The sequence below is a fragment of the Strigops habroptila genome, chromosome 8 (genome assembly GCF_004027225.2).
Source record: "Strigops habroptila isolate Jane chromosome 8, bStrHab1.2.pri, whole genome shotgun sequence".
Taxonomy (NCBI): domain Eukaryota; kingdom Metazoa; phylum Chordata; class Aves; order Psittaciformes; family Psittacidae; genus Strigops; species Strigops habroptila.
In genome coordinates, this window is record NC_044284.2 from 26,532,829 (window position 1) to 26,557,139 (window position 24,311).

At 40.8% G+C, this 24,311-nt stretch overlaps 1 protein-coding gene across 7 annotated transcripts; it reads left to right on the forward strand.

Moving 5' to 3' along the window:
• The first annotated feature begins 1,308 nt into the window (after positions 1-1,308).
• Positions 1,309-17,746, forward strand: MFSD1 (major facilitator superfamily domain containing 1). Of its 7 annotated transcripts, none has more exons than XM_030494502.1 (18): positions 1,309-1,481; positions 1,558-1,610; positions 1,802-1,914; positions 2,271-2,313; positions 2,866-2,933; positions 3,719-3,827; positions 4,955-5,057; positions 5,832-5,930; positions 6,710-6,821; positions 7,835-7,891; positions 8,488-8,644; positions 9,690-9,787; positions 10,233-10,345; positions 10,838-10,885; positions 11,623-11,683; positions 14,688-14,802; positions 15,051-15,154; positions 15,544-17,746. In XM_030494502.1, the coding sequence occupies exons 1-17, from the start codon at positions 1,328-1,330 to the stop codon at positions 15,108-15,110; spliced, it is 1,563 nt and encodes a 520-aa protein (XP_030350362.1). In that variant the 5' UTR covers positions 1,309-1,327; the 3' UTR covers positions 15,111-15,154; positions 15,544-17,746. The 7 variants fall into 7 exon arrangements, 6 of the variants coding, with proteins under 6 accessions (XP_030350362.1, XP_030350363.1, XP_030350361.1 ...); XM_030494503.1 differs by having other exon boundaries at positions 16,162-17,746; XR_003992597.1 differs by lacking the exons at positions 14,688-14,802; positions 15,051-15,154; positions 15,544-17,746 and adding exons at positions 12,470-12,553; positions 13,700-13,753.
• The last annotated feature ends 6,565 nt before the right edge of the window (positions 17,747-24,311 follow it).

Genomic DNA, 24,311 nt, shown 5'->3' on the forward strand with positions numbered 1-24,311 from the left:
AGTTTAGGGCAGTTGAAAATGTGACCCCATTATTTCATAATACAGTTCTGTTCAAGACAGATCTGTTAAAAAACATGTATCAAGTGAAAAGCAAGAATTTTATGCCCCATGGTAGTTTGTGGCAGATGCAGTACAAGCACATGATTCCAGCATGTTTTGAAAACTTATTTTGACTTTCTTGAATGGTTACAGGTCAAATTGATGACACTGTAGCTGGAAGGTGGACATATTGGTTCATGTCATGTCAGGGAAGACTCAACACTTTTCTTTCTATCATCCTGAAAAGGTAAATAAATCCTTTGGCTTAAATAACAAATATTTCTGCCCTCATTAAAAACATACTTTAGTTGAAAAGCACCATCTGTCACTTGGTGGATTCAGATCATCTTTGGTGTAAGAAGATAAAATTTGATGGAAGACTGGACTATTTTTCTATTTCTACTTATTCAATCTAATAATGGTTTCTCTAATATGGGAAGACCTTTTGGGACCAAACAGCTCAAGTAAAATGACTTCAATATCCAAAAGGGGGGACAATGGAGAACTTTTACAAGCTTTTGCATCTCCCTGTATGCTTATTGCAGGATTATTGCTGTGTACCCCTGCAGTGCACATTTCTTTTTCTTGTTTGGTTTTTTTTTTTTTGTTTGTTTGTTTGATATTGGTTACAGCAGGTTTATTCCTCTTGAGTGTCTCAAGCAAAATACTAGGATAAACACCCAAAGCTTAACCATGCGAGAAGAAAGCTTGGTGAAGCTGTGGAGGAGGCCGGGACCTGTCAGGGCCAAAGTGCTGGCTGCCCTTGTTCCTTGGCACCTCCAGTTCCAGAGAGTAGCACGTGGGCTGGGCAAACCTGCCTGCGGGGAAACCAAACGTACCTCCCGGCTGTTGCGTCTTAAATCAGCCGCAGGGCAGAGGCACCCGTTCTCCGCAGACCTCGCTCGCCGTTTGTCAGTGGCAGGCCTGCCCTTAAAATCCTTTTAAATAGAAAAGGACGCTGCAGGTGCTGAAACCTGAAATAATGTCCCACCAGCTGCGTGCTTAAGACAAAGTCGTGTCACTGCTGGCATGCTGGGCACGGTTTCTGTAGCTGACGCCCTCACCATAGCATGCGGTCTGTTTGGTGGTTTGTTTTGGGGCGTTCGAAGGGGTTTTTGCCGCTGTTACGTCCCCGGTATAGCCCAGGCGCCCCGCAGCTGCGGCGCGCACCGCCCGGGCTTTGCGCTCCCCGCCCTCGGCACGTCCCGCTGCCATGGCAACGTGACGCGACCGCTCACGTGAGGCCCGGGGAGGTCACGTGGCGGCCGCTCACGTGACGGCGGCTGGAATGGCGGAGGAGGAGCGGGCGCTGTTGGGCTCCGCCGGCAGCGACGATGGCGGCCGTTCTCCGGGGCCGCTCCGTGCCCTGCCCGCCGCCTGCGACCCGCGGCGGTTGCCGCACCGGCTCATTGTCCTCACGCTCATGTGCTTCCTGGGCTTCGGTGGGTGGCGGCGGGCGGGGGTGCCGGTGCCTTGGTACTGGGGGCAGAGCTCTGAGGCGTCCTGTTCTCCTTGCAGGCAGCTACTTCTGCTACGACAACCCGGCGGCTCTCCAAACGCAGGTTCAACGGGTGAGTGACTGCCTTCGGCGACAAACGGGGTTTTGGAGGCGAGGGAGGCACGGGCAGCGGCCGGGTCGGACAGTGCGCTGCTTCTTAAGTAGTTCTGCTTAGACACTTGTTCGGTGTCCCTGTAATTACCTTTGGAGTAAGTACTTTTTTTAATCCCTCCCCCCTCCCTCCCCCTCCCTTCCTTCGTGTAGGATATGAAGGTGAACACAGCTCAGTTCATGGCACTCTACGCCTGGTATTCCTGGCCTAATGTGGTTCTCTGCTTCTTCGGAGGTTTTCTGATAGACAGAGTTTTTGGAATACGGTAAGTGTGATCTTAGTGTCGCTCATGTTCAATGGGTGGTAGAACTTCAAGTGCATGTGAAGTACAGGCTATGTAATACAGAGTTTTTCAAATTATAATAAGCTTTTCCAAACTTTTTTCACATGATCTAGAAAATTCCAGTGGTATAAATGAGCTTCCTTCTCTTAAATAAAGTTCCTTCAAAAATGTGAGTCTGTACTACCTTTTTTAAGGAAGCTGTCAAGCTGTAGTATTTATTACAAAGATCTTTTATTACATATCAATTCCACTTCTTCCCTTGCTGTAGGTCTAATATGGTGTTTTATGGGGGGAAAAAGGTTCTAGCTGTGCATTAAGTGATTTTAATTTTGTTACAGGTTGGGCACTATAATATTTAGTATCTTTGTTTGTGCTGGACAGGTAAGTGCAAATGAGAGGCTGAAGGATGATACATGTCTGAAGCTTCTCTTCTGGGGTTGGGGAGAAAAAGCCCAGATGGCTTTTTGCATGGTAGTGGGTGTTTCAGATGGGAGCGGGCAGGTGAAGAGGAATGAAATGGGCAAGCCCTGGGTTTTATTGGGATAGCTAGGAACAGATGGACTAACTGGGAAGAGAGGACCATGAAAGATGAGTGAAATAATTTGAAGGAACCAAATGTTTTATCCATTTGTTGTGAAACTACTATGTAGGTGTATTTGGGTTGGGTATGATGGTAAAGGTGTGAAGCATGACTTGAACCTTTAGAGGTGTTTCTGAGCTAAGTTTCAGGGTGGGTCAGGTTGGATATTGTTTAGCCAGCTGAATGATGAATAAGGCCAAGGGAGCAAAGGCAAAAAGCTGGGAGTGAAGTGGGTGTGAAGTATTTGTGCAGGTCTGGGAAAGGAAAAGCATTTTCCTGATTTGAAATGGTTCTAGTTTGTTCCATACTTCAAATATAAAATGAAAATTTTTCCTTAAATGCTTGTTTGCCAGGTAGTTTTTGCTTTGGGAGCACTACTTAATACTTTCTGGCTGATGGATGCAGGCAGATTCATATTCGGGTAAGTCTAGAGGAGCATAGTATGTGCTGTCTGAGGTAAGGACCGGCTTTGTGTCCTAGAGAACAACTACCGTATATATATACACTTCGAGACAAAATTGCTGGATATTGAGGCATCTATAAAGTTGAGGCATGCAAGATCTTCAGTTGCATTCCAGTCGAATTTGAAGTTAGGAAACAGAAAAAATAGGACATTCAGTAAGCTGATAAAATTGTGTTAGTTCTCCTTTTAATTCTTACTTTCCTGAGTCTTTAGACTCAGGAAAGCAACAGCAAATACAACAGGGCTCCTACGATGGCAGCAAATGAGAGCAAATGTCAGAAGAAAAACCTCCAAGGGGTAAATGTGCCAGAGCATGAAAATGTTAGAAAATTTGACCAACTGTATTGGGGGGTGGGCAGATTGCTCCATGAAATTCCAGGTAAGATGCCTGCTTTTGGTTTCATTTATGTCAGGTTCTGTAACACGTGGTTTTTTAATGCAGAAGAGAAATTATAAGCTGCTGCTCACTGATTTAATTTCTCTAAATGACCAAAGGTAGTTATAATTGCTTCAAGACTACTTAAGATACCTTGTTTCTAAATTATTATTAAGACATTACAATTCTCTTTTTGAATTGTCTTTTAAGAATTCTATGGTCTTCTATATATGCATTAGATCTACTTGTACACAGATAAATATCTCTAAAATACTGTCATTTTGGTATTGCCAGCAACTGATTGACTGCTTCCTATTGCTTTGCCTGTTGCAATTAACGTGTTTTCTTTTGTGCCTTCCTTTTTCAGAATAGGTGGAGAGTCCTTAGCAGTGGCACAAAACACGTATGCAGTCAGCTGGTTTAAAGGCAAGGAGTTAAATCTTGTGTTTGGATTACAGCTAAGCATGGCCAGAATTGTAAGTGTAAAACTGTGTAGCTTTAATGCAAAGACTTTAAGGTGTGCGGCTTGTCTTGGCAGTGAGACAGGTGGAAAACAGCATTTCTAATGCTTCTGAGGTAGTTTTAGTTAAAAATTTATGTGAAATTTAAATTTTAAATGTCAACAATTTGTAGTAAGTAGACAAAGGATGCACAAGGAAATGGTTTAATAAGATTTCTTAGAACCAGTCAAACTTCTGAAGAAGACTGGTGGTGGTATTAACGTAGATTACTGGGTGGGACAGTCACATTGCTGTGTTTCATCAGATTAACTGATTGTTGGTGTATTATAAAATACTGGCTTAATTTAGCTTGTGGTGTGGGGATAAATGAGTTGGAATGGCTGCTTTAAGAAACTCTCATCCTTATCTGCTATTGTAAGATCTCTTTGTCCTCATTGCTGGTTCTGATAGGAAGTGTGTGGCTGCATCTCAGCTGTGCGGTTTTGGTTTGATACAATCAAACTGCTAGAATTGGGTTTACACTAATACACCAAACTGGGAATTAAGAGAGCGGAGATATCCCTCTTCTGTTAGGCCCCTTCCAGCAGCCTATGGTATCTTAAACCACTGCAGGTATTTACCTCAGTAAAAGAGAGCTAGCTGGTCACAGCTAGGTCAGGCTGTTGCTAATTGGACAGTTGCTGCATCTCAGCTGAGCTGCAGTTAACTGTCTGTTGTTAGTCTTGGGATTGGAGCCATGGATCCCTTTTCTAGGGACACAAGTGTGGTGGGGAAAAGTGCTTCTTCCTGGTGCCTGTCAGGTGGGAATCCTGTTTACTTTAACATGTGGTATTAAATTCAATTAAATTAGTTTCTGAGCTAATGCAGTGTATGATGTGGATTTTATGACACTTTAATGTCTCTGTTGAGAGAGTTGTATAAAATTTCAGTTTATGACAGTATATCATGTTGCAGTGATTGTTACAAACATGGACCAAACCAGCAGGAAATAATTTTATAATTGGTGCTGGTGTTTTATGTTCCCTGTGTAGTGTCTTACCTGTTGGTTTTAAACACTTCCATAAGCAGTTTGCCCTAATGTTCCTCCTGAGTTCGTATAATTGTGAAATGCATTATTCTTCACATGAGTCTGTTCTGCCTAGGGAAGCACAGTGAACATGAATATCATGGGATGGATATACTCGAGAGTTCGAGATCTTCTGGGGTGTACCGGTCCCAGTACTCTTGGGTTAACTCTTATGATAGGTCAGTAATACTTTGAATTGATGTCACCTGCTATTTTAGGCCTGTGAATTTTAACAGAATGCATACATGTTAATGATTTCTCGCTAACTTGAAAGTAGGACGCATATGTTCGAGACTAGGAAGAGCAATTCAAATACTGTTTGTATCAATGGCTAATATTCTTATGCAGAGTGTATCATTACTGTGTCTGATATAACGCTCTGTGGTGGTTTGCTGTGTAGTGATTTTTTTTTCTTTTTTTGTGGTTGCCAAATTCAGATTTGTATCTTATAGAGATGAACTATTTAACGTGCTTTGAGTAAGGGACAGACTTGGAAAAAAGTCTTCTGAAGGATATCATGTCAAAGCTTGTGGGTAGTTGTTTGTGTAAAAGTGAAATTTCCACTGCCTTTGGATCTTTTCCTTCAGAGCTATGGGTATTGAGGGCCTGGTGCTGGTAACAAGGCACAGGCTTTGTTTCTCTTATTACAGGGTGCAGATAAGGAGCTTGGCTGTGCTGAGTGGGAGTGGTGGTAATATTTTAAATAAATGTTTTAAAGAAAATAAATATAGCTACATGTTTGTACTCCAGTTCAACGTAGATGTCGCTCATGTGGCAGGCTTCAGTTTTACACCTTATTCTTTGAGTTGTACAGCTATTGAGTCTTATACATAAGACAAGCTGGTGTCAAACTTAGTTTTATTAGATATGTAAAGGTATGCTAAGCTAGTTGTGCTTAAAGCCAAATTGCTACTTGACTCAACAACTAAATATGTCTCATTGCCTTCTTGCAGGCGGTGTAACATGTCTCTTTTCACTGATCTGTGCATTAATCCTTGCTTATCTGGACAAGAGAGCAGAGAAGCTACTTTCTAAAGAGCAAGGGAAAACAGGTGAGTGGGGAGGGTGGGGTGGCTGAACCTGCCTTGGGCTTTGTTCTGGAACAAACCCTTTCAGTTACACTCTGTGCAGGTTTGCGTTTTAGGTAATTCAGTGGCTGCTGCATCTTTTTCCACAGTTATATCTTTAATAATACTTTTTAGTTCATTTTTATATCAGTGGGAAGTTTTGCAGTTTTAAACACCAGTTTACAGGCAGATACACTGTAATCTGCTTTATTTATAAAGCATTTGGAAAGCCTCCCAGTTCACACCAATTTGATCTGCATCATTGCATCTGGAATTTTGTTTTGTTGGAATTGGGTTTACCTCCTTTAATAGGTGTGCAAAACCATGCAGCTCTTTTCTGTCAGTGTGTGGTGGTTTGAGTTTTCCATGTGAGAGAATTCAGACTAAGTAAGAATTAAACTCAATTTGAGATCCAAGTAAGAGTATCTAAGATGAGACTTCAGACATGAATTTTGCTAGCTGATTAAAGATTTCCTTTAAAAAGTGGTTTGTATTCTGATGCGTAAGACTTTCAGAGGCTTTAGAGAACTCATACATCCAGCTTAATGTAGAAGAGACAATTTGTTCTTGACTTTGGTAGTGTTGATTTAGCACTTGTATATTCTTAACTGACTTTCTCTGTGTAAATTTTAAATGAGAGTAGACAGTGGCAGGAATACGTGCTTTAGTAATGACTTGTGATCACCTTAATGTTTATTCATTGTGGATGAATTTTGGCTATGCTTATGCTGACTGAAACAGTATTGTCTCTTGCCCCACTCCAGGTGAAGTGATTAAGCTAACTGATGTGAAGGACTTCTCTTTGTCCTTGTGGCTTATATTTGTAATCTGTGTCTGTTACTATGCAGCGGTTTTTCCTTTCATTGGACTTGGAAAGTAAGTGTCTCTCACTTATGTAGCTATTCCCCTTGAATGTGGCGAGGGGTTTAACTAGCTACCTGTGAAAATACTAGCATTATGGCTACTAATATTTAAGAATCCCAGATGGCTACAGGATCTCTGGTCTCCCAGCAAGTCTGTGCTGTGGTTTGTCATTTCTTCTGCGGCATTGTTCACTATACTTGTGTATACAAATAAACACAACTCTTACATTTTCCTTATCTGCTGAACTTTGTGGGAAATACCATTGCTTAACATAGGCTGAGCTGTCAGAACTCTTAAGCATAATGCATGCTTCATTTCCTGATTAAAACTTGGTACAGATTTAAAGCATGGCATGAGTTTTGTGTGGAAAGCTGTGGACAGCTGTCATGTAGAACTCCTTCCATATGTGACGTGGGGGTTTAAATGTAGTTACAGCTTTGGACAGAAGTTCTCTTACTCTGCTGACTTTGGTATATTTGTCAGGTTGAAACTTAGGGCATTCATATGTAGGTTTCACTTTTGAGCCACATTACTTGATCTACAATCTCCATCAAATGGCTTTTGAATGTACTTGGATTTAGAAACAGATCCCTTGAGATCAATGCATGTTTTACGTTGAGTGAGATGGAAAAGTCTGGGAGACCTTACAGTCAGCAATGCAGATGCCTATTATTTGCTTGTGCATTCTTCTGTATTCTAAAAATTCTCACTTATTCTCTTAGAATACTCTTATTGCTAATGTCTCATTATTGGCTTATCTGTTGGTTATGTAGTTTAGATGTTTGCCCCGAAGTGTAATTTGAATAGTCCTTAGACACAAATTTGTAGAGTGTGATAATAAGCTCCTAAAGGAATTATAAATGATGATCTGTGGTGGGATGTTAATGTCAAAGCTATATAGCTTTTATATATATTTTAAATTTTCTTGTACACTAGGTTCTTGTGTCTTTAGTTTAATTTTGTGTCTGGCTTAATTTTTCTTTCACATCAGTGTGCATTTTTCTAAATCTGTTTTTTTTCTTTAGGGTTTTCTTTATTGAGAAATTCAAATTCTCACCTCAAGAAGCAAGTGCAATTAACAGGTATATTGTGGTTGATTTAGTAAGTAAACGTGTTACTGCTGTGTTCTCAGGGTGTATGTATCTTTGGGCTCTGACCATGTGGGAGGAGGTTTTGGATCTATGTTGTATGTGGTGACTTGTATTAAGTGGATAGATAGGTTTCACATGGCTCAAGAAATAATTGTCTTACATATTCACCTTGAGGAATTAGAAAGAAAAGACTCTGTCTGAAGGCTATTGTTTTCTTCTGAGTGGTAAAAGCAGTTTAATAGCAACACCAAATAAACTAAATTTTCCTGTTTTGAAGATGAATTTTTGATGTGGAAAACCCACAAACAAATAAAAAACAACAACAAAACACTTGGTGGTATCTGATTCCAAGAGCTCTGAGTATGTCACTGTTTCCTTGAATGTCAAGTATTTCATGTCCTCAGATATTTTGGGAGTTTTGAGTTCTGGAGTCTGTTGTTACAGGGGATTTTTGGTGTATTTTTTCTTATGGTCTCACAGGTAGCAAGGTAATATGATGTTTTGTCTGGAGACACTTGTACTGTGTAACACCTGAAGCTGTCCATGGCTAGAGAGTGTTCAGTTCTCTTATTTTTATTCTTTTATAGTATTGTGTATATTATATCGGCACCCATGTCGCCAGTCTTTGGACTCCTGGTGGATAAACTTGGAAAGAATATCATCTGGGTTTTATGTGCTGTAATAACTACACTTGCTTCTCATATTATGTTGGCTTTCACCTTCTGGAACCCCTGGATAGCAATGGTAACTATTCTCTGTGACTTATATAGCTATATATGATAAAATAAGAAATGGAGTTGATCCTGAATTATTTTGCATAAGTAGCTAATGTCTTTTGACTCTTTAGGTAGTCTTCAAAACCTGTTTTGATATCCCCAACTTTAAGAAGGATATACTATGTGAAACTGAGTATAAAGACAGTGAAAAAACAAAGGATTCTTAATACAGGCAAAACTATCATGAGCTATCAAAGATAACACTTCAAGTTTTGGTGTTTTGTGGAGAGAGGCAGTAGTTAGTTATGTGTGTTTTGAGGTGGAAAAGAGTGGCAGCTGCTGTACGTAGCAGTAGTTCCGTAGCTGTTTAGTGCAAAGAGTTGTTCAGCTTCTTAGAAGGGTGGGATTAGACTGGAAGTCTGTGTGGAGTGGCAATTCCTTGTCCCTTCAGAGAAGTCTTTAGTTCATCACAGTATCTGTGGTTTGGTGGTGCTCTGTTGCAGAGGTCTGTTCTCCTGCTTCGTGGACACTACTTTCACTAGCTATTACTAGATTACTGTGCTAGGTGCTTGCTTTTCTCCTAAAACTTGTTCTTTTGGTGTAGTTCTGTACTATTACTTAAACTATCTCTAATGCGCTGTATTGGATAGCGGTAAACATCAGTAAAAATCTTTGTTATTGATTTCCCCTTCCTAGGGCACATTCCATGAGAAATTGCTTATGAACTAAGGTTTACAGGCTTAAATACAGCACTCACCAGTGTATCAGAGTTTAAAAACAGGGACCTTGTTTTTCGGGTATTTTCTAGTGAGTTGCAGCATTGATCTTTTCCATTGGGTATTCATGTCAGGCTCTTTACTTAATGCTAATTAAGTAGGATTTAGTTTGTGGGTCACTCCTGGGGAAAGTTCTTTCTCCATCTGAATGTGCATATGTATTTAGACCAATATCACAAAAAGTGTTACCCCCCCCCCCCGCTCTTTTGGGAGGAGGGAAAAATCAATATGTTTATTTATTATAACTTTACAGCAAAAATGCATGTAATCTAACGTCTGTTGTTCTTATTTCACCAGTGTTTGCTAGGAGTGGCATACTCGCTGCTTGCCTGTGCCCTGTGGCCCATGGTGGCCTTTGTTGTTCCAGAACACCAGTTGGGAACTGCTTATGGCTTGTAAGTACTTAAATCTGTCCATCTGTGCTGCTTTACAGTGACTATGTCCTGATACTATTGAGCCACTGAATATCAAGCAATTACAACATGTTAATGGTTACTAATTCCTCCAAGTTCAGTCTTGCAGGAAGTCTCGTGTAGTTTCAGGATGATGTGCATAGTAGAGCATGTGGTTGTGTAGATCATAGAATCATAGAATGGTTAGGGTTGGAAGGGAGGTTAAAGATCATCTAGGTCCAGCCCTGCGCCATGGGCAGGGACACCTTCCAACCAGGTTGCTCAAAGCCCCATCCAGTGCACAGAAACTTCTGCAAAAATGCAGTCATGCATCTGTCATACGTCATAACGAATGGAGAGAAGTTAATCTCATTGTCTGAGCAGTGCCATTAATGTTTTCTTTAACAATGAATTTCTACATGGTGGTAATCCTTTGTTTATGTGTTAGCATGCAGTCTATCCAGAATCTCGGTCTGGCAATTATTGCTATAGCAGCAGGGATGATTCTGGACACAAGAGGATACTTGTTTCTTGAAGTCTTCTTCAGTGCTTGTGTTTGCCGTAAGTACTAAAAACATTGCAAGTAGATTCTGTGCATCCAGGAAGCTTTATCAGGCTTTTTTCTTGATATTTCTTGTAAGACCGTAATGACTCCTTTCTTACAGTTAGGTAGAGGTTTCAACTGGGGCGATGTTGAAAGTAACTTAAACCTAGTGAAGTGTTTTGTGGTTTTATTGAAGCAATTTATTGTAAGTAGTTTCAGTGTTTCGACAGAAATGAAGTGAGTAAAAGGGTAGGTAAATGATACTCTTAAAGGCTATGTTTATGAGTGCTGTTTTTAATATAACTAAAACTAACCTTTTCTGAGTTACCATGCTACTTATGAGCGTAATGGAATTTTCAAAAGCAATCAAGAGATGCTGCTGGCAAAAATCTCCCCTTAGTTACAAGTGTCATGAAAAATCTTAGTTGCGGTTGTGTGTTAAAGTTGTTCTTCTGTTGTAAATTTGTCAGCTAAAACTGGTTGTGTTTGTTTTGTTTTTTTTTTTATAGTGTCGCTAATAGCTGTAGTCATGCTGTATTTTGTGAATCACCTTACAGGTAAGCAAGTGTTTTCAGCTTCACTTGATACTTGTTTTTATCATAATTCTTGAAGTTATCAAGCTGAACTGTTTACAGATGGTATTGTATAGCTCATGGCTTTGGTACCAGGAGCATCTCTTGATGAAGCCAGTCGTTGTAACATCATCTTTGTCAATGCTGTAGCGCGTAATTCCCTGCACCTTGCTGTGATGTGAAATCTTGTCACAGGGCAGGAGTACCTATCCCTTCAGCTGACTTGAACAGTTGTGTAGGATATTCTGCAGCTTTTTCTAAACTGTGTATCAAACTTGACTATGTGTGTATCTGACTATGTGCATATCTGCAAATATGAAAACTTAATTCTGTAGACTTTCCTTCAAATAGCAGTGTTCTTTCTCAACTGTTCTTTGAAGTGGTAGCTATTGAAGGACCTGGAAGGGATATTAATTTATTTCTTTCAAAGTTGCTTCCACTTTCTTTAGTTTTCAGGGGTATTATGGTGAGTTGTAGAGAAACTTCATTTTATTCAACAGAAAACTGGATCAGGTTTGAGAGCTTTGTTCGAGTTCTGATTTTGCTTGCTCAGATGATTATGAACATGTTGGTCTTTACCTCAGTTTCTACTTTTGTAAAATTACTCTGCTGATTTCTTTTGTCAAGTACTCGGAGAACTTCTGTAGCAAGGTATGATATCAAATATACAGTACAAAAAGACCAATTTTAAAAGTTTCAAGTGTATTTTACTTCTGTTGCAGGTGGTGATCTCAACTGGTCTGCGAAGAAAAGGGAAAAACTGCAAAAAGCAGCTGCAACTGAGTAAGTATAAAGAACAATAAAGAACAGCGTCCTTAGGAAATGTTTAACCTGAAGTGATTAAGTAGATTACTGTCTGAGGTCAGTCCCTTTTGTAGGTCTGCCATTTGTATTGAATGTAATTTTCTTTCTTACCAGTTAGTAGTAGGATTTCATATTCCTGCCTCCTGTGAGTGAATAATTAGAGGAAGTAGCAATTAACCAGGTGTCCTTTCCTGGCACTCTTCCTTGCTATCTTTTTTATTTCAGTGGCCTTCCAACTGAGTGGAACTGAAGTGTGCTTAAAAAATGTTGTATTGCTTATTTAAAAATGTGCTTTATTTATATGCTGTGTAACTGACCCAGTCAGCAGCAAGCATGACCTGGGTTTAATGTCAGGTAATGCATAGACCAACTTTTTTTGAAATGTCATGAAAAGCTAGATCTCTCTTCAGAAGAAACTACACTTCAGTCACTTCCTCTTCAGTTTCAGCTTGCTCCTCTCGCTGTCTTATTTAGAAGTCATAATTCAACTTGTCTCTGAAAACTGTGGCTTGAGTCTAAATTGCAGTGCTAATGTGAAATGCAGTTTGTAATCAGATTTCTGTCAGATATTGTTGATTACAGTGAAAAAAATTCCAATTTTTAGAAAGAAAATGGGGCTTGGAATCCACTTCCTTTAAAAGGAGATGGAGCACTTGAGGTGTGCTTAGGGCAGAAATTATCAAAATAGGCAAATTTTGACAGTTCATCCAATTAAGCAAATTTCATTCTGTGGGAAACTTGGATGTCCTACTTTCTTCTCTACAGAAAATAAGGAAAGTGACATTTCAGAATAGTAACTTGCAAAGTTCTCTTCCTTGGTCTTGACAAAACATGGCTGACATGTTAAAGGTCCATTGCTGTGCATAGTCCTAACAGCTGGAATTGGATACTATTGATTTTTAAGTGTTGCTTGGTCAAACACGAAGGTATCAGTCCCCTGCTGTTGAGATATCTCCTGAGTTCTAGGGCACTGGGTTTATCCCCTCTGCACAGTAGAAAGTTTACTTGGTTTTTTTTGTTTGCTGAGAATGCTAAATGCTCTTGATGGATAAAGCTGGTAAATGCTCTTGATGGTAAAGCTCTTGATGGATATGGACTGCTGTACAAGGGAGTCAGACAGTGGGTTTCAAAATAATTGCCTTGTGTTAGAGCAAGAGGAGAGGAAAAGCATTGTATGACAATGTCCATACAAGGCAAAAGACCCTTCTGCTCCAGCTTCTCCATTAATGTACTTAACATATGTACTTTATTAGGTACTGGTGGAAAAGGACCTGGTGGTGCTGATTGATGGCCAGCTAAACATGAGCCAGATTGTGCCCAGGCAGCCAAGAAGGCCAACGGCATTCTGGCCTGTATCAAAACTAGTGTGGCCAGCAGGCCCAGGCAATACTGTACTCGGCACTGGTGAGGCCGCACCCTGAATACTGCTTCAGTTCTGGGCCCCTCACTACAAGAGAAATACTGAGTTGCTGGAGCAGATTCAGAAAAGAGCAGCAAAGCTGGTGAAGTGCCTGGAGCACAAGTCTTATGAGGAGCAGCTAAGGGAATTGGGGTTGTCTTGAAAAAGAATCAAAACACGTGTCAATAAGGTCTAGCCAGGTGACTTCTGGGGTTTAACATGGATTTCCGCCCCCCCCTTCCCCCCCCTAATTTGTGGGCTTTTTACACATCAGTCTTGAGGAAATCTCAAGGAAACTAAAACCTCACCAGACTTGGTGAGCATCCTAGCTTAGTTGTGATGAATATCATCCTCAAGCAAAAAGGTCACAGGCAGTTTTTAATACAAATGAGCCAACAAACCCCAAAACCTTGTACCCAGGAGAAAAGGAGTTCTCTGTCCAAATAGAGCTGTTTGTCAATCTGTCTGGTCCATGTGAGATGTGTGTAACATTTCCAGTATTTACTATGAAGCATGGCTTTGTATTTGTGTATGCTGTGGGATATAGTGCTTTAGAACAATATTTTCAGTAATTTTTATTACAATGTTTTTTTCAGAGAAGAAATTTGAATAGCAAATATCATCCAGAAGTGGGGAGCATTTGATCAACATCATGACAACTTGAAGAATTATAGTGTTGTGTAGTTTGGTCACTGCACAGTAGCTCTTTGGAAAAACCACTAACATGCTGGGTGGGGTTTACAGTAAATGGCTGAATTTATGCTTTGTAACCATTTTTAACTAATGCCAAATGATCTCTTAATTTGAACAGAATGGGTTTATAGTGTTTTGCACTGTTTAAGCTCTGTCATTGGAGAGAGTAGTCTGCAACCCGAGACAAACATGTTCATCTTAAGATAAAGACTAGTGTGAAGTGTCTTTTATGTGTAGCACTATCATCTTGGGGGTCAAGATTTGTTAATGTAATGTCATTTAATGTTCTGTAATAAGGCTCATTGCCTTACAGAGCTTAGAAACGGGTCACTTACTGGCTTTATCACTATCTTAATGCAAACCATTGTCTTAAGCAAAGTGTATTTAGAGCTTCATTTGGTTCTGTTTCTCTTTAAGATTTATATGGAAAAAGAGCTATTATGCTCTGGTCAAATACTGACTCTTGTAGGAGACTGCTGTTAATTCTGAAGACTGCTAAGCAGTCTTTTATTTGCATTTTTGACAATTGATTCTTTTTGTATTGTAATCTTTATTTTAAGGAGTGAAAGCTTGTTTAATAAAGAGATAGTAAAAACTGTTAGAAAAGCTCACTGAGCACGTTGTAATCTGTGAAAACCAAAAGGTTTACCTTTCTATTGAAGTCTTGCAATCTAAATAAAAGGAAACTGCAGAAAACAGCCTCTCTCCTTTTTTACACTGAAGTAGAGTAATCCATACACACCTTAGTCTCATTTAATCTGATATCCAGTATTCATCTATAAATATTACAAGCATATTGTAGTTATTAAAAATAAAACTGCATACACAAGATAAAGTTGCTTGGGTTTGCACTCCTCAGTGCAAATATCTTAAACCAATTTTCTTTTCCAGAGCAGAAGAACAAGAGAGACTCAGACGTCAAAATGAAGATGACTTGGCTAAATTACGGCCAAAAGCTGATGACTTTAGTTTAAGGAATAAATACCTCTCCAAACTAGGCGCTCAGGTATAAGTAACAAAGTAGGGGGGTTAATAACTAGGAATAGAACAATGAGATAATGATTTTAAGAACTCTGCTTGTTTCAAATAGCCAGGAAATCAACCTCTGATTAAAATGCTAAATGTATGCTTGTTCTCAGAAATGAAGTCTCACCACTGGTAATTAAAAATCTAATGAAGAAAATGAGTCAACCTGATCAGTTGAGGAGCAGGCTTATTATGATGCATGATTTTTTTAATTTTATCTTTTTGCAGCTACCAGATAATTACTGTTCCTATTTATCAACAATGGCACACAGAAGCGTGTTGAAATAGCATCTTGCCCCACTTGCAAAAGCAGAAATACGTGGAATTTCCTGGTACACAAAACTTTGTTTCCAGTACTGACAACTACCACAGCAAAAGCAGAGTGATGCACCGTGCTTTTCTGCAAACATAGATCCTATTTTTAGAACACTTGGCTTAAGCTCCTCCTCCTATCGCATATGATGTTCATGAAGAACCATCTGGCTGTTTATTTGAACCCATGAGCTATGTACTACATGCTCCTGTCTAAGATGCTCAGTGAGTAGCTTGAGACAATAGCTAAGACTTGAGCTTACTACACAACGATGTCTGAAATGTGAAAGCTTTGTTTCAGTAATCAATTGTTGTGAAATGAGCTTTGGTGTAGATCTGGGTTATTTAGCTTCAAGTTGGACAACTTTGATTCCATATTTGAGAATGGTCTGTTTCATTTTTCTTACAGAAAAATGTGAGGATACCATACAAGTATTTCAGAGGAAACTATGCAATTCCAGTATTACAGGTCAAAAAATGTTAGTTCTTAAATATAATGCTAGGTCATGGGTTTAGCAATAATCTCATGTGAGTCCTGATTAATGTGAAAAATAATGTATTTTTAAGAGGTGGTAACTAAAAACTATGAAGAGAGTTAAATGCAAACTGAAGTTGGGCTTTCAGTGGGAGAAGTGTTGTTCAAGTTCATAATGGAACTTAATGCTGTCCCATAATTTCAGTGGAAACCCTGTTGCTGAACAGCTAATTCCTAGTAACTCCTGCAGAGTGCATTCTTTGATTTGTTACTTATAAAGGCTCACTGATGTAATTGGACAAACTATTCCTTAACTCAGCTAATCTTATTTTAAAACGTAAGATCATCTGGCTGGCTGGAACACCAGGTAACCCAAAAAAAGAGCTGCTTGTAGAGGTAGAGTGTGAGGTGCGCAGGCGAGTGAGCTTTCCTTGGCTGACTTCAGAGAGTCCTTGTGTGCTACAAAATGCTTAAGAGCCTTGAATAGATTGCTTGACTGCAGAGAAAGTACTTTGTTATAAAAAAATGTTGTAATTTTTTTTTTTCCTACGGTAATTTAAGCAGACCTTCTGGAACTCATGGTCTTAAGGGTTTTTTTTAAAGATACTTTTCAGTGGAGATTTCTTTCATGTTCCTGCAAAACTAAGATCATCTTCCTGAAAGAATAAGCCAGGACTATTTTTGTTAACAGTTCTGTATTCTGAAGAACAATCTATGAAAATAAAGTAGCAGGTTGTGAATTATGCTGAACTTACTTCTGAAGGGGAGTAGTACACTGACCTGTGATAATTCTTATTGGTGCTTTCTGTGCTCCCTGCGAGAACTAAACACTATCAGCTCTGAGACTGGTTGATACAAGTTGGTTTGTGTTTCCTTGTAGACTTGTGAATGCTGGATCTTTTTAAATAAAAGCCTTAAATGGATACTGGCACCAGTATTTTTCTTACCAGACTGGTTAGTGATGCGTTGTTGCCCTTGGTGATTGTTGAGACTTATATATGCATTTTAATTTTTTTTAAACAAGGATGGTTTCTGCTTTACCCTGAGAAATATGTAGAGTTGCTGGGGAAGCATATATTTGAGGATCCAAAGGCAAAGTTTCCCTCAGTTCCCCCTGCTGATGGGTTGATGCATTTTTCTTTCTTGGGGACGAAGGGAATTAGATTATTGTTCTTCTGTTGCTCTTCACCTCCTTTAGCTTCCTCCTTTAGCTTCATCTCCTGCTTCCCCCTAATTCTGACATGTCATGGTTGTAGATAACTCCTCTGCTGTTATCTGTAGGTCAGCATTTTGTGTGTGGCATGACAGACAGCAACTGTGAAGAAAATGTCTTTTTCAAACTTTATTTTCAGTTCCTAAATTCTCTGTATCCTTGAGCATCTTGCTAAAGTATTGTGGTGGACTTCTGAAAATGGTGTAACTTCCTGCATCAGCTCAACTCCAAATGCCTTTGCCTTTGCTTTCTGAGGGGTTTCAGCCCATTGATTTCCTTTTACCTTGCTTTTTCAGTTGTGGATATGGAGCATGGGAGCCATCTGGCTTTTGTTCCCTAGTGAAGCCTTCCTCTTTCTATTGACAGCCCTTTTGCTTCCAGCCCTGCATTAGAAGTCATGACACTCTGTTTGTCCTTCAGCCTTCCAATGCGTACTTTGTAGTTTCAGGTTGATCACCGAAAGGAAAATGGGTTTTTGAATTCTGAAATGCAATTTCTTTTTTGATAGAGAAAATCAGGTTGTGGGAGGGATAAGGCCAGCAGCTCCAACAAGTGAGTGGGCTGCTTGCCTTGGCTAGGGCAAGGACTGTCTGAGCACGTGTTGTTGCAGTGTTACTTGACAATGTCTGTGCAAGTCCTGCTGCAATGAATTTGGAATGGCTTGAGCTGCAAGCTGTTTGTCTTTGTAAGACTGCTGGGGTTTTTTTGCCCCTGCAAAGCTTCCCTTAGTGGCTTCTACCCCCACCAGCCTGAGAAGCTGTTGGTAGAGTACAGAGTATGGCTTTCCTGACTTTTATTTGTTTTGAATACAGAGTTTATGGGTTTGGCTCTTCTTCTGGTCTGTAATGGTCTGACTAAAATCTGCTGGTGGATATGCACACGTCTGGAGATATTTATAGAAAAGTTAATAAATATGGTAATAAACAGTAGTTCAACATGATATTTTATTAAGTTTATCTGAGCACATTTCCAAGGGAGGTGTAACTTATGAAGAATATAAATGGTGTTACCCATCTCTGCTATTACTTTTGCTCTCATGTGAGGTACCCCCAGGACTGGGGGACTCCCAGAGCTACTGTGGCTTTTGGGTGATTCTGTTCCTTTCCAATGGGTGTGATGTTTGGTTTTGCTTTTATTTTTATTATTTTTTTTTTTATTTCTTTTCTCCTTTTGACATGTTTTTTCTTTGGGGGTTGTTGTTGGATGTTTCAGTGGGCTTTCTTATTTTAAAAATTGGTTAATATTTCATTGTGTATCTTATCACTGTATGTGCTTTTTGTTGCTTTTCCTGTTGTGCAGATGGTCAAGCAAAGAGGCAAAGCACAGGTGTTCAAATGAGCTGAAAGGTCCTGAAAGTTGGATGTTATGAAGAAGTTATGAACAAACAGGACCCAGTTTCTTGGGTTTTCTTAAGCTTGCTTTCTGCTACCTCTGCTACGTTGTCTCTGCTTCTCAGGTGTATACCAGGACTGCTTTTGTGCCTTTTTTTTTTTTTTTTTTTATTCTGATGCTCATGTGGGATGTGGTCAGGCAGTGTCCCAGTTAGATCATTTGTTGTCAGCCTCTAAGACAATTCCTCTTACGCTTCTAGTGTGTTTTCTAGGGCTCATGTGGCCGGCAGCTCCTGTTGTCTCACCTTGCTTCCTCTCTGGATAATTGTTGCTCTCAGCTGACTGGAACAAAGAAGTGTGACTCAGCCATTGTGGACAGCGGTGGGTCTGCAGTTGACTGTATCCTAAGCAATTGGCACTTTCTAGGAGCAACAATTCAAATTATATTTTTGTTGTGGTACCTGCCAAGGTCCTTATCACGTTCTTGCACATTAAGTTTTGTACAGATAGCTTGTTCCTATCCCATAACTGACATTCTGGGAGGGAAGAAATTGGAAGCTCCACGCTCCTCTGAGCACTGGCTTAGCTATTTTATTGAGCCGCCTTTGTGGAGCGAACAGAACAGCTTGAGCCAGACTGTTACTGCAGTGACAGTGAGTGTGCTGTAGGTGCGGCATTAAAATGTGACCATGTGGTCATAGAATCGTTTGGGTTTGAAAAGAGTGTTCACATTTCTAATTGCCTTATGTTAGGCAAACCTCTGCTTCTTGGCTACTGAACCTTTGGCACCTGCTGTTGTTATGGGCTGCAGGGCAGCCAAGCTGCGTTTGAAGATGCTGTGGAGAATATTTCTGTTACCTTTTCTGAAATGCACTACATGTAAGGTAAAAAAAGCCCCTTTCCATAGTGCATTTAGTGTGAATAGTCCTGTCTAGCAATTGAAGGGGTTGCTGCCCTTTAGCAAAGGTGCTGATGTGATGGACCCTACCAAGGAAATAGTAGGTAGGTGGTAATCATCCTTGAAGTAGCTTTTTGAAATATGCTCATAGCATTTAAAAAAATTGTTACCTAACTAGTGGCTGGAGACAACTGCTTGCCTCTGTTCTGGTGTCTTCCTAAGTTAATCACTATCATTTTTTTTACAGCCCTCTTTATAACTGGAAACAGTGGCTGTGCCTTTTGGAAAGGGTGCTTTTCAGCTTTATTTGGTTACAGCTGGCTGAGGAAATGATGACAATTTGCCTCTCGGTCCTTCATAAAAATATCTTATGATGTCTTCTCCCAAACTTCTCCTCACTAGTTTGCCCTCACTCGAGGGAATTGTAATTACACTTTTTTGGGGTTTTTTAGTTGTTATGTAGGTGAGTTTTATGGCTTTTCTCCAAGTCTCATACCTGGTGAAGTGGAACAAATCTGCATCACTATAAGCAAGCAGCAGGATGTGCTTCCTCAGCAAGGAGTGAGTCTTGCTGGGCATCTGTCCGCTCTGTGTTCTCAGCAGGCCTGGCTAGAGGACCTGCTTTGGGCAGTCTCAGCTCCAAAGTGAGCCTGGCTCTGTTAGTTTGACTGGAAAGAAAGTAGAGGAGTGGGTCGATGTAGCTGTTGAGGCCCACCAGTGGCCTCCAGAACTTGTAAAGCAAACTTTAGCACTGTAAGAGCTGGCAATCAGCTACCCAATACATGCCAGTGAGGAGGTAAAATCTGTGGGTGTTGTGAAATGGTAGTAAACAGACAGCAAAGAACCCACAGGCAAGGAGAATGGTTTGGATCAACTTGACTCAAGTGGCAGTACTGGTGGGATTGGTGTCTCCAGAGCACCGGGTGAGACTTCTGATCATCAGACAATAGCAGACTAAAATCATGAGGAAAGGAGAGAGGAAAACGGATGTGATGAGAGTCATGCGATAGGGGAAATAGCTGTGAGGTTCTCAGGGCTCACCATGTTGTAGCAGACAGCATGGTTATTGGTAATGCCACTGTGAGCATAGATCAAGGTGGGCAGGAGCTACAGGAACACCAATGCCCAGGATGTAGCTGTGCTGGCAACAGCCAAGTGCCAGGTCTGGTAGGGTAGGAAGGGACGGGATAGGAGATGCCTAGAAAGCAGTGGACACTGATGCAAGTAAGCAGCAGGATACTGCTGTACAAATTGTCATAAGCCAAGAAATTGTCATAAGCCAGTTTGCAGAGCAGCTCTCGAAAAGGCATGTGTTCTGCAGGATGTAGCTGATGATGAGCAAGGGCAAGAGAAGAGATAGAGCCAGGTCTGTCACAGCCAGGTTCAGTAGGTGAATAGTGGTGCAGGTCCAGTCCCTGGCATGGTAACAACTGAGCCACAGTATGGCCCTAGCACGAAGATCTAGCTATAAGGTGTAACAACATGTATTTATAGCTTTCCACAAGAGGGCACAGAGCCTTTCCTGAGAAGCTGTTCTCCATTTCCTTCAGCCCCTCCATTGCTGGGTGCGGCTTTAGGCACCATGTGCTGCTTTTCTGTTGCTTTTTAAAGCTTTTTAAAGCTTTCGCTCTCCCCGCCAGAAATAGAAACACGAACACCCGACAGTCATTTGCCGCTCTTGGCCCTTGCCTCTTGCTACCTCAAAGAAATCTGTAAAATCCTAATTAAAGTACACGCAATCTTCTGAAGAGATGAAACCGCAATGGAAATGGTGTGTCACTGTTACTGTTTGAATTAAACCAAAGCAGTGGCTGCTGCAAACACTTGGTGATATGCCCTTGGGCACCAACCAACACTGTATTGCAAGGGCGCTTAAATGAAGTTTATTGCAAACGCAGGCTCTGCCATGTGCTGAAATTCTTCTGAGCTTTGGTTACTTGAGGGGGGCAGTTGAGGGAAGGGCTCAAGCAAGCACCCATTTTGCAAGAGGCAGCGCCTGAGACTGCTGTTTTTCGGCATTTCATGCAGGTTGGTTGAAAAGAGGTGAATTTGCAACTTGCCCATAGCAGCAATAAGAAAACAAACTCAATGGGTAGGCGCAGGTGGCCTCGCTTGCGGAGCCAGGCTGGGCAGGGGTTTGCTCAAAATGTCTGTTGTTTTTGAAGTTTGTACCTGATATAGCTCCTGAATCTCCCAGGAAAGCGAAGAAACTGTGAGGGGTTAATTAGCAAGGATCCTGTTGGAAAGAGGGCAATGATCAAACCAAACCAAGAAATGACTGAAAGTCTTTTTGTTCTTAATTCAGGGGAAAGTATGGTAACTTCTGGGTGTGGTCACATGAGCCAGACCTGTTGAAAAGCTTTTTCTCCTGGTGGAATGATGATATGCTTGCTTTGGTGAGCCTCCCTGATTTTATCTACCTGGGATGCTTGGTTTACATTTTCATGTCTGGCCCTATTTAGGTTTGTCTTCTGTTGTAAATCAGTAACATGGGCCCCTCAGAGTATCTCTGACTGAGCTGCAGGCTCCTGGGTCATCCCATCACTTCCGAGACCCTCCCTTGCCATGTGTCCTGCAATGGGCCCAGCTGTGGAGGGTCCTGGCTGGCTCCTCTCTGCCCAGCTTCTGCCTGGTCCTCATCCTTAGCGCAAAACCCTCCAGGCATTGACCCTGGAAAAGGGTTTTAGCCCTCACTAGCTAGTGATGTAAATAATTAGCTTAAATATTTCAAAATCAGTAATTTACTGCTTTGCTTTTGAATTTTTGTACCAATTTCTTCCTAATCTGCTTTATGTACCAATTTCTTCCTAATCTGCTTTATGTAATTTGATCTGCAAACTTTCACTTAGGTATCTTTTAATATTTTGAACCTTTGAAAACAGTGCAATAAAGATACTATGTCCATCGTATTAACTGGGAGCCAGTGCCCAGGGTTGCTGGGGGCAGCTCACCCTCTGAATGTAGGGGACATAGATCTGGACTGGTGGATGAGATCAGGAGGGAAGAGGTGAGGAGTGAGGTTTATCCTGTTTGCTGGGTTATCTGTCACTAGAGGTCAGCACTGCAACGTTAATGTACAAGAAATATTTCATGTATTAGGACAGAAGGTCTTATTTTAAGGCTGCAACTGTTATCATTTATTTCTGTCACTTATTTACGTTACTTTGGAGGTTCATGTCCAAAGACAAATATTAATACTAACAGTCTTCATCAGGAAGAGGTCGCTTTTATTTCTTCTCATGCAACTAAAGCAGGGTAGGGTAATAAAGTGGCCAAACTTGTGGGTTTTTAAAGCTGAGTTGCAGAATGGCTGTGGTTGGAAGGGACTTCCGGAATCACCTAGTCCTGCTTGAGCAATCATAAGCATATGTTCTGCTACAGTTGCCTTCAGACCAATTTTTGGAAGAAGCACCTGTTGCCCACTGCTTTGTATGATAACCTGGTGGAGATGCTGGTTAACTCCAACCCAGCCCAGGGCAGAACTAACTGAAGCTTCTGCCATCCCATCCGGTATGAATGCAGCAAGGGCTGCTGCCAATGTGTCCTCTCTTTGGTGGACACGCAGCAAACTGGCCCTGGCTTACGAGACAGGTGGCACTGCAGCCCCCTCCTCAAACTGGAGCTGCCTCCTCAGACTGGCAGCATTGGCATCCTCAGCAAAAATCCTTTTGATCCCAATTGCATGTGTTTTGTGAAGCCTGAAGTTGCATGAGATGATGTAGGTTTAAATTGTAGCTGGAGTGATCCCTGCTGTCATCCATTATATATACAAAGCAAAGTTATTTAAAACAACTCTCTCTCAAAAAAATCCAAGCCTCTGGATTGGATGGAAAAGGAAGGAGTGGTCAAAAAAGTCTTTAAATTTTGCAGCCTAAGACCTAAATCGTGCTCTCCATAAAGAACTGTTACATGTGCTTAGTGGTTTCTTATACAGTGTGTTCAAGGCATAAGGAACATTGATGACCCCTTTCATAATTAGGCCGTGATGTTCCCATCAGAAAACCCTCTTGTTTTCTGTAATTTCACCTCTGTGAAGAGCTCATTCTGTTGGTACAATCTTGGTGGGTTGCAGCAGGATAGAGAAGTTTCTGCTGCGTGGAGTTTTGGTCCAACCTGGTAGTTACATCCACGCCAAACCCTCACTTCTCTTAAATTGAGTGTTTCCAAGCTGGGTAAATTCTTTGTCCTCTCCATTTCACTGGGAGTGATTTGGTCCATGTCACTTGGGTTGCTGGCCTGGGAATAGTTCATGTTGGACACAGCATGTTGTTCAGTGTGTAACTGAGCAGTTTTGGGGTGCATGTTGTGGGGCAGCTTTGAGTGATCTGGCTGGAAAAGTGCCACCGGAGAGATTTCAGCTGGGTCCTGTAGCTGGACCTGACCTTTGGAGAAAAATCTATGTATCCATCTTAGGATATCTGTGGATTTGGGGCTGAAACCTCTTTGTTCTGCAAGGAAAAGGAGGGACCTTCCAGCAAACAGAAAGAAGGAAATACTTCCTGTTCTGCTTCCTCTGAACATGCAAATTCTACTCTTTCTGGTATTTTTGCATAGCATCTGCAGATCTGTAAACATAAGGCTGTTCCTCAAATTATTAAAATCTATGTTATTATAGTATCTTAATTAATGGACTTGTTTACATATTTACAAAGCTCTGTCTGTAGATATAAAACAGCTGTTAATGTCAGTAATTCAGAAACAGTGGAGTTGGCATCCTGCATTTCTCTTGTCAGCTGAAATGATGATTGAATATAACCGGCCACTTCAAATTAAGATACATGAAGTAACTGCCTTATAGCAGCTGGGGTGAAATGGCTCACTTACAACTGCTGCGAATTAATGAAAAAATCTCAGATGTCACTTAAATGCTTATGGGAAATTGGTTAACCTACTTAACACTAAAGACTTAAGGACTTTTTAAAAAAGTCAAATTTCTTCATTACATATTTTTAATATTTTATATTTTTAGATACATATATTTTGAGGTATATTTTATAGCATAGCAGTGGGAACAAGTCAACTTAAATCTGATGGTCAAGGTGAGGTCTGTTGGGGAATTGTCTTTTAAAACGTCTTCACAGTGTTCCCCAATGGCCTCTACCATTCTGGATGGCTTTGCATGGCTGTTGGGCAATCTCTTAAAGTCAGTATTTCTGGGTTAATCAACCCACTAACCCAAGCTGAAAACCATCCTGTTTGGCTTTGCTATTGATTCAGTGTGAGCAGACTGACTCAGGGTGACCCTCATTTACTGTCCTGC